Genomic DNA, 10,975 nt, shown 5'->3' on the forward strand with positions numbered 1-10,975 from the left:
CCAACTCTCATATGGCCGCCCATAATTGACCACTTTCTAAACTCGCGTGATCGAGTAAATACTATAAAGTTTTCTTATTGTTGCCTATTTATATTAAGAAATCATTGTAAGACTGAAAAATGCCGCTTAACATAACTGATGCAGATCAGTGGCGAGTTGTAGTCAATGTTAACACCTTTTAATTTTTGATTAATCAATGGCTTGACTGCGCGATGTTCATCTCTCTTTGGTTTGTACTGATCATGACTGTCAGCTCACGTGACAGATTAATGCACGTCGCTACGATGAAAAGTGAATACTGCATAGAAGTTACGACCTATTAAACGCCTAACTTCCTTAAATAAGATTAGGTTAAGTTACCCAAGATGGGTTAAAGAATAAAATTGAAGCTTTTCACGAAAGCTTAATTTGAGGTAACCGATAATAATGACACGTTGATTGGCAATTATTATTAGTAATGATCAAGAGAAACCAATCAGCAAGAGTGCCAATCTATCATGTGGAAGTCACAAGGCAATTAAAAGGTTTGTTTAGTGAACTCTCATCGTTTGCAGAATTCAGTTTTCACCAAAGTAGATGGGTTGAAACAAATGCTGGGCGGTTAAAAAGTACTCAGTATTTTAAAAAATAAAAATGAACTTCACTTTATAAAATTTAGTCATAAAATTTAATCGAGTTTTACTTTTGGGAAACAAAAATAAAGAGGAAAAAAAAACAAAAAAACTGCCAGATGCAAGAACATCTCATAATTTTCACTATGGTGCTCAGATCTGATAACTGTGTAAGCCAAGGAAGATGCCACTTCCTAGCATCGTGCTACTGAACTATTTGTTTTCATATCTGGCACTGCCATCCCAGAAGTGCTCATCAATGGGGGGAGGGGAGAGAAAGAGAGAGAGCACACACAGAGTTCCACATACTGAAGGTGCCTGCCAATGCTTGTCTATAAGTAAAATGGAAATCGCTGTGCTATGAAACAGTCTATGCGTTTCCTGTCAGCTTCCCATGTCTATTTAAGCAATACTGAGGTAAGGTTTCTCCCCCCTCCATGACTTAAAGTTTAGCGGCTCCAAAAAACCGTACGCGCTACATAATAACGTATTCAACTTGTGATGGGGGAGAAACTTTTTTCTATTCCCAGCAGACTTGAGCTGTTGAGTGACGTGTTGTTGGGTTAATGCAACACACCTGCTGCCGCTCGTGTATTATTATTTTTTTTTAATTTGTAATGAGGCGATTAAGGCGTTTGGAATATTGCATCGTAAAATGCGTGTTTTCAATGATTATTCTACGGGTTAGAAAAAAAAAAACGTTCCCGAGAAACCTAAGTTTCACATGTACCTGATACACAGTAAGTCGATCTCGGGCGAGTTGTGAACAGTGACATCCTATGAAAAATGATAAAAGGAAAAAAAAAGGGGCTGAGGTGAGCTAAAGCATTTTTCCGAATGAATAAAACTTAGTTTTATTCATCTGTATCGGTAAAAAAGAAAAACATTATTTTGATCACGGGGAGCTGTAGCCCCTTCAACGCTACCTGGGATCACCAATGAGTGTGAACGATGTCCATAGAAATTGCTTCCGTCACAACGATATCAGAACCAAGGTGTGGAAAAACAGCGATCGTATCACCCACTCTGCTAGTAGTAGTAGTGGCGGCATGTGATGCAAGAAAGCAAGAGCTTATGCAGCATCAGCCAAAAAAAAAAAAAAAAAAAATATATATATCACACCATTCCCTCCAAATGCCTGTCCAGTTCCTCCTTAAATTTATTCAACCTATCAACTTCCACAACGACAGATGGAAGTTTGTTCCAGCAATTAACCACCCGCTGGCTAAAGGAAAATTTCCGCACATCTATTCTACATCTGTCTTTTCTTAATTTGAATTTATGCCCCCTTAGGTTCTGAACAAGTGAAAGGATCCCATCAGAATTCAGCGTGCCCAACCATTCAAGGCCTTATACACCTCAATCAGATCGCCGCGCAGGTGCCTAGTCTCCAGCCACTGCAGTTTGCATAACTTAAACCTCTCTTGGTAAGCCTCGAGTGTCTCCTCCTACATACAAGAAAGTGTTGGGACGATAGATCCGACCACAGAACCTGTTTTCTGCAGTACTCTATCAGTGATTGATGTGAAATATCATCGACGAATACTTACTGCTGTAATAAGTCTGAGGATGAACTTCCAACAACTGAACTGTAATAAGTCTGAGCCCCCCTCCCCAGCTTACTGCTGTCTAGGGGTGGTGGCTCTTGAGTAGAGAAATAAACAGATATTGATGATAACAACAACAACCACGATTCACTCACTAACTTCAATCCCGACAAATATGTCATCGAGTAAAGCTCTCATTGGTCAGTTGCCGAAGTACCGCTGTATTGTTCAGGAATTGACCGATGAGAACAATATTTGTTAGTGAACAGTTTTTGCAGCTTCCTAACGCGGTTTGACTGGATACGAAAGTGTTACAGTTGTGATTGAAATCGGCAGTCAGTTACAGCATCTTTTCTGTCTTGATATTAGTTAGTGCATATTTATCAATGCAGTCAGTTACAGCATTGTGCAGTCTTGTCTAATATACCCTCCCCCGCTCAATCCTCAGGTGTCACGCACATTTTACGTGACGTTTTAACACTCTGATAACCGAAATAGTTTGCACCAACGAAATACTAACCCTAAGCTGTTTATTTTTCTTTCTTCCCATCCTGGAACGTGCGCTGGATACGAAATAGGTATTGCCAGAAATCCGCTTTTGAATTTTCTGAAATTAAATAATGCTTGCTTTAAAGACTTTAGTCTCAAACTGAATGTTGCTAATAGTGTTAGGCCTGACTTAGCCGAGAGTGGTCCGGAACGAGACAGTGCAGTAACACACGCTCTTTGAATATATCGGAGTTCCAGCCAGTGACTGCTAAATACCATTAAATTCATAACAAATAAATTTTCTGTTTATACTCCGGGACTACCACACGATCGGAAGAGTTCATCACAAGGTACAGAGAATACAAAAAAACAGCACTGTACTTAGCAGTCACTGGCTTGAACTCCGGTCACTCAAAGCACTTGTACTTATGCATACCCGGGATTGATCACTCAGCTACGCTGGCCGAATGATTTATCGTAAACTCCTCTGACCTCGTGGTCGTACCGGAGTATAAATAACAAACTTCTTTTTCTTTTTAACTTTAGAATCTTTTATTCATTTTTAAGCAGCTTAGAATTGCTTTTCTGTTATGAAAAGCAACTCTTAAGTTCCTTCCTCAGTGGCTAATGAGCCACGATTACTTTAGTAAATGAAATCTTATTCGCAACCACATCCGATGATCAGTTGCACTTCGCGAAAAGCGCTCTTCTCTCGCTGACAAGTCTGACTATGTTAAATTCTAAGACTCTTGTTTAGCTTCTCTCGAAGAGGACCCACTCCTAAAAACTTCCCACATTTTACAGAGAATATAGATCTGCGTCCTTTATTTCTGTGAAGTCCAACTGATCGTTAGATAGATAGGCTTAATTGAATTCATCATTTTACTGAAGTAATTGTAGGGAGATTAGCCACCGAAGAAGGAAACGAAAACAAGTGAGAAACGTATGGAGAATTATATACGAAGCAAAAATAAAATTTCATTATTAGAATGCTGAAAAGTATAGTTCAATTTAGAATTACTTTCTTAGGCATTTGTCTTTAAGCAGTGTGTTGCATGGTATTCAAAAGATGTCACTCATTCTCTCTATTGCTAGCTTCAGATTGATAATTTTATTTTCCAGGAGTTACAATCGAATTACGATGATGTGCAGAGAACCTTGCAGGAAACCATGGATCAACTAAGCAACTCCCAGAAACGGTGTCAGGGCGTCAAGTCGGAGCTGGACACGCTGCGACTGAATATTGATCAAGTAAGTAACAAAACATTGTACAATAAACGCTTCTTGGCACTGAAATTTCCCAGCAAGAAAGACTGTCCGGACTTGATTATCCTTAACTGAAACAACTGTGAAGCCGTACCAGAATCTCTTAACTAAAGTTCCACTATAATGAAAACATTATCTATAATATTATGAATGATCCTAATATTGTTAATACAGCAATGGGAAGGATTCGAATGGAAGAAAATAAAGAATTTGCTCAAATTCTCCCCCCCCGCCAAAGTGGTATTTTTCAGTAGGTTTTTCTTTTTGTCAGTTAATTTTTTAGAAAATGCAGAAATGGAAGAAAAAACTTTGCTCATTTGTCAAAAAACATGCCTTAAAATTAATTTAATTTAGGGCTATCTAAATCTAACCAATTTCGATTGCACTAAAGCTGAATTTTCGTATATTAAACAGTAATTTAACTTTGGTCTATTTATATTCTTATAACCCGTTACGTAATCGCCCCGACCAAATGCGGCCTCCTCCGAGTACAAATGGAAAATGTTTTGTACAAGTGCAAGTTCGTTGGATTTGACAGCTGTGCGAGCTAGCTCCTCCTGATTTGCATCACAACTTTTAGTATTCACACGAAAATTGTTTTAAGTATTTGATGGCCGTCACTAAGGGTTGGATTACCGGTGGGAGTGGGGGGTTGATAAACTCAAAACCGTTAATCCGTGGAAAGACATCGCTGGAGAATTTAAGAACAAATGCCGAGTTATGACTAAGCAAAGCTTTTTAAAAAAAAAAATTTAGGGAAATTACAACACAATTCCAAAGCAGTAGCAGACCTGAGGTTCCCCCTTTTGAAGTCCCATCTGGCATAATTAAGTGTCCCGTCCCCAAAACAAAAATTTGTATTATAACCTTTAATAAAATTTCATATTATAAACTTTATTATGCAGCTGCAATATATATCGACCTGAAACTACTTTGCGGGCAATGCAAATCCAAATAACTAAAGTATAAATAAACCCTTTAAGGTGTAAAACGTACCTGTTGTTGTACGACCGAAACGGAAATGTTTCAATTCTTTCCTTCGAAATATTTCCGACACAGCAGAGGAATACAACAAATAGAACGGGTCGGGGCCTGCCATCAACCTACAGCTGAAATAATGAAACAAAAACTGAACACAAATGCACTGATTACTAAACCACTTTGCGTATAACCAGAGCGCAACTGTGCTCTGCCTCTAACACAATGATATCGCGACACACCTGTCATAATAAAATACCGAATGTCACTAACCGATAACCCAACCCCGCGTCCAATTAAACTTCAACTGCTGGAAGAAACCATTCAAAATGGCGCGGAATCATGCTGTAAATGGCCACTAAGAGTTTAAAAGCGTTGAAGACGAGCGTGTTGGATATAGAATGGAATTGGAAGGGGAGGGAAGTGTTTATATAACTACACAATTATGTAACGTCAAAAAGGAATACGGCGTAACGATTAAATTAGTGGTTTGGAGATTTCTTAGTGCATCGTGGTTTATCGGGCCGTATTCTGTACAGTGTTTGCTAACGGGCCGATTTGGGCGGTTCGTTCGGGGCTAATCACAGCCCCGAATGAAGATACTTGTCACGCAGGATAATAGTTTACTTATCACGCAGGACAAGTAAACTATTTGCCTCTGGAAATATACTTATGTTAAGGACTTGAAATCTCTCATCACATTTTATTATTATTAACTGAATTTATTGTATTACGCTTCACCACTGAACACCCTTCAGCTAAGGTGTGTATAAACAAATCACAAACAAATTTATTTTCTTATTCGACTGAAGTTCGGTTTCCTCTCGGAGAAGAAATATATATATATTTTTTTCTTTTTCCGGTTTACTTCCATTTTAATGCCCTGGCTCTGCGCGAGCCTCCTCTGCTTCAAATTATACTGCTATGGTCAATGGCTTGGAAATTTCCTAATTATTATGAAACGGCAAAGCCATATATACTTTATATCAAAACATTATTTCTGACTGTATTAATGATAAAAACTAAAAATTCCTTCTCACTGTTTCAGCCCATCTCAATCAGATCTTCTCCACGGCGGTTTTAAAGAAAATTGCCATCCACCAGGTGGCGCAGAACTTGACAGCTCCTCCTGGGTGAGTCATATGTATCTGTAGTTGAATTCTTGATGTAATACATTTTAAGGACTATGAACTTTTTTATTCAAATATGTCATAATATTTAAGTTTAAGCATTTTAATTGTACAAGAGACATTTTAATCACGCATTAAAATAGTAGTGAGTCTACGAATGGGGTGGGCGGCTTTCAATTTTCGTAGCTTTATAATTTAAAGTAGTAATTCTAGAATTGGGCAATTTCGGGTCCTGGAACAACAGCGGTAATGTGTCGACATGATCTGGTACCAGTCTGGAACTATTTTCTAGGCAAGACGCTACCATCCATCATAATTACCATGTCAAGCGCATTTTTGCAAATCCCTTTTGGATGAACGTAATTTATGACGCTGTCCATGTGCGTCACTAGAAAGACCGCTGAAGTGGTCAAGTATCAGCTGATTTCTGGTGGTGGTGGTTTATTGTACGAAGGATTTCCCTTGCTGGGAGAGAAATCCTTCGCGCAGTTCTATGCTTTCAATTGGCACGCAGTAATGCCATTGTCCGACATTAATTTTTGAGACGATTAGAGACAGCGACCAAACTATAAATTCTGCTTCTCCTACGAGCCTCATGTAATTCAGTCCCCAAATCTGTTTACATCAGGGGACAGAGCTAGAGTCGAATGACACAGTCTTTAAAATTCGACAAGTGCAGCCATCCTCCCTTCTATAGTACCTGCTAAAGTCGCGCCGACAATCATACCTCTTTGAAAGTCCGTGAGATCCTGTCTGTTCATCAATGAACTGATTTGGGTACTCGTCGGGTTTTGACCAGTACCCAAATCAATTTAAATCAATTGGGTTGATCTCCTAAATCGAAGAGATCAAGCCAATGACCTCTTCTATTTATATATTGTTTCAGAGATTGTTGGGTATAACTCGAAACCTCCACAGTCCCAGTAATGTACAGGGAATGTATTTTTCCTACTGCTGGCATCCCTCGTTAATTGCGAGGATTAGAGAAGAACAGCGAACCTTCGCAAATGCCAGAACTACGAAGGCAAGTATTTAAAGTAATGGGAAAAAAAGAGTAACGTTCCAGGCAGATTAAAAAAATACAGAAACATAATTTAATGATCCAAATAGTGATTATAAGTGTAATATTTAACATATAGCTGGAAGCCAAAACTAATACATATTTTGTTTGTCTTCCAGATTCTCTGGGGAAATCCTTTTTTCACTGATGTTTCAGAACTCTGATTATAACAGCTCAGAGTCCCCCATCAACGAGAGGAAGGCTTCTGCAGCGCTGCCTGGCGTGGTTGTGTATGAAGAACTAATTTTTTGGATCTTTGGGTTGTTTGTATGTTGTAGAAGCAGACGAATAAATTATGTCATCCTTCTTTCAGTGTTTGTGTTCTCCTCTTGAACTTGAGTTATGGCGGACTCATAAATTGCACTGCCGCTGCCTGTAATAATATTAGTTGGAAATGCTTCCAGTCTTAATGTTACTCTTTAATGTTATGAGACTCGAAACTTTTTAAATCATATCGCGGTATAAATTTTACGTATACAAAGGTTTCTAAATTTGGCTACGTTCTATGGCATTTGAGTGAGCAGGAATGATACCGGGAGTCACGTCCTCCGCACTTTCCTTCCTGGTTGTTGCTATCAATGTCCTTGACTTTTCCTAGAATTAGCGAGGAGAAAATGCCGACTCGGAAGAGCTATATTTATTATTAGGTAAACAAGCTACAGACCTACAGTACCCACGTGTAGCATTTTTTGAATACCATCTCCTAGGGTGACATCGCATATAATTATGATGATAATAGTGTAGGTTGGATGCGTTAACAACACTTTGGCTATTTTTGTTTATATGAGTATCTTTTTTTAAATAAGAAATTGAGCTTAAAAAACTGCTTTTATTGTGCTTGTAATTAGATTACTTACAATTATAATACTTGCAGTAAAGGGAAGATGATGATAGGTATATGACAACCATCTCTTTAGGCAGACTGAATGGGATTCCAAGTAAGATTGTCTCATTATGAACAAACTAGCTGATTGGTACCTATGCGATAACGAGGAGCTATAATATCCCAGATCTGATTCTCGTTAACCACCCTAATTGTATCAAAAACTTGACAGGGGGGGGGGGGACCTTAGGTTAGGCTAATGTGTATTAACCGCTAAGGCTAGGAGGCGTATTATGTCTGTAACTGCGTATCTTTGTCGGTCTGGTTGCTGTGCATTATACGAAAACCTCGAGTATCTGGGGGGGGGGGGAGTATGCAATCCTCGCGTGAGATCGACTAACTCAGCGTTTTGAGAAAAAAAACCATAAAAATTCCTCGCGTCATTGACAGAATTCAAACTAAGCCTTTCCCATCCGTTGCTGGTGGACGACGATTATAACCACTACTACTTGCGAGAGCAGGAGAAATCAGTAGCAGATAGTGATGACTGTCCCATGAAATGGGCTACATCTGAAGAAACCCACATAGTTCCCTACATCATTACAGAAGCCAAAGATGAAAGTTCAGTTTCGTGATAAAATGAGATATTTCTTGGGCGCGATTAACTGGAGAGATTATTATGTGGTATCGATTCAAATAAGCTATGGGAAATATTCCAGGGATTTATCTTCGAAAACACAAACGTATTCGTACCAGTGGTCGTGGTCCATAAACATGAGATGTCAAAATGGACGACAGGCGAGGCTAAGAGTTTTAATTGAGCAAAAGAAACAACCATGGAACAGTTAGAGATAACCAAGTGATCCCGAGTACTATGAGCATTATAGGGAAATATGTAACAAAACCACTAACGGAGTAAGATGACTAAAAGATGATTATGAGAAAGCACTAGCAAAGAATGCTGAGGTAGTTGTCAAAAAAAAAAAGAGTATATCAAATAAGTCGCTTAATTGTAGCGAAAGAGCCTTAGAAAGCTCAGCAGAAATGGCTGATGAGTTGAATAGATATTTCTCATCAATACGTAGAGTCGAAAGCGAGCTCAAAAATCTGGGGAATGTTAAGGAATCAGACTGCTAAAATAAATGATCTTAGAGAAGCGTTTGTTAGATACGCTGCTCGAAAAAAATAACAGAACGCGTAGAAAGCATGAAGTAACTCGTACAGCTTGCGAACACGAGGGACGAAATGTGGTAGGGTGGTGTACCATAGAATAACGATGAAATTAGGAGACAGCGAGAAACTTCGAACATGTATAAGGGCAATTATAGAGGTTGCATAAGAATTATCAAAAATGTTACATTATAGAAGTCAATTCAAGATTCTCGAAAATATGGTCACATGATGCCCTCCAAAGGCTAAACAGACCTGACACTGGTGAATCATGTTCAATATAAGGGTGTCTATAAGATTCTGTGGTAACAAATCCCATTCTTCCACCAGCGCAGGGCTTAGCTTACCAAGTGGCCGAGGAGTTAGCTGTCGACGTGCAACGCAACGCCCAAGGGCGTCCCACACATGTTCGATCGGATTTGAGTCTGGTGATCGTGCTGGCCACGGCAGTCGTTGGATATCTTTATTTTCAAGATATTCCTCCACCACTTAAGCTCTATGTGCAGTGACATTGTCGTGCATGAAAACAAAATCTGAGGTAACCGCACCTCTAAAACGTCCCACATAGGGTTCAAGGATCTGTTCTCGGAACCCCTGTACAGTTATGGTACATCTATCAAAAACATAACGTGTGGTGCTACCGTTGATCATTATTCCGCTCCACACAAAAACACACCTCCAAGTGTCTCTTCCTCTGATGTTTGAGGAATGATACCGCATTCCACATTGTCTCCAGATGAAATAAGGTCCAAAATCTGTTTGTTGGCTAAAACGGGACTCATCAGAGAATAGATCTGTACCCCATTTGTCAGGGCTCCAAGTCACATATAATTGGCACCAGTTTCGACGAGCTCTGCTGTGGTTTGTGGTTAATGGGATACAAACTGCTGGCTTTCTTGGGTAGAGTCCGCTCGAAATGAACCTTCTTAACACAGTCAGGTCGGAATTATTTCACTAGTGGTGAAAGCCTCAGAGACAGTTGATGACAGGACATCCTAGAGCTCGTCTTGCTGTTAGAGTCACATAAAAGTCTGTTCTGGTTGGCGTAGCCCTCGGGTGACCTTGGCAGCTCTTCTTGTAATTTTTCCTGTCTCCTGAAACTGCTTCCATAGTGCCAAGACGACACTTGGTGACACAATAAGCCAACATGCCACCTCCGCCTGCCCTGCTTCAAGTCGTCCAATGGCCCGCTATCTCAAAGAATCATTTAACGACGATGACTTGCCATCCTGAGTACACGAGATGTGACTATCGCCCTGAGCAAGCCAAAAAACGGGAATGAAATAATGTGGTCTCAACCCGTGCTCTCCGTGTCTCGAGGAGAGCGAGGAACCAGGATATATATAATATATACACACTGAGTGATCACTGAATTATGGCCGACCGGGCTAGCCAGATGGGTAAACCGCCTGCCTGGCAACCCAAAGGTCGCGGGTTCTAATCCCGCCTAGGGCTTGGATCAAAGTACTGCAAAAACTTTGGGAGGTGCATTATGGCCACAGAAGCCGATGCGCCAACAACCACCAAAAAAAACAAAAAAAAAAAAAAAAAAAAAACTGAATTATGACTACCCCTATAAAAACTGAATGCGACCCGTTGACCACGTGAGGTACGGGAGTGCGGAGTTAGTCGACCTACGTAGCATAGATAAGGTGTCAGTGGTTCAGTAGGCAGTGAAATTCTGAGCGTTGTGGGTAAAAGGAAGGATTTATTGGAGAGAGAGAGAGAGAGAGAGAGAGAGAGAGATAATCTTTAATGCCCTTCACGGCCAAAAAGCCAGGGGTTTACATTTTTACAACCTCCCGAAACTTCCGGGAAAATAGAACAATTAATTTACAAAAACAGGTAATTTTACAAAAGAAAACATATTTTATACAAAGGAGAGAACTCCTTACGAGAGT

At 39.8% G+C, this 10,975-nt stretch overlaps 1 protein-coding gene across 1 annotated transcript in view; it reads left to right on the top strand.

The window, feature by feature from the left end:
* The window catches only part of LOC150080894 (uncharacterized), a 28,463-nt gene extending 21,075 nt beyond the window's left edge, over positions 1 to 7,388 (top strand). Inside the window, exons 3-5 of the mRNA XM_090381283.1 lie at positions 3,770 to 3,898; positions 5,940 to 6,024; positions 7,201 to 7,388. Of these exons, the coding sequence (XP_090237409.1) occupies positions 3,770 to 3,898; positions 5,940 to 5,975 (165 nt within the window). The 3' untranslated portion in view covers positions 5,976 to 6,024; positions 7,201 to 7,388. The remainder of the gene's footprint in view (positions 1 to 3,769; positions 3,899 to 5,939; positions 6,025 to 7,200) is intronic.
* The last annotated feature ends 3,587 nt before the right edge of the window (positions 7,389 to 10,975 follow it).

Source organism: Mastigoproctus giganteus, chromosome 9, assembly GCF_048544385.1.
Source record: "Mastigoproctus giganteus isolate SK-2022 chromosome 9, ASM4854438v1, whole genome shotgun sequence".
NCBI lineage: Eukaryota > Metazoa > Arthropoda > Arachnida > Uropygi > Thelyphonidae > Mastigoproctus > Mastigoproctus giganteus.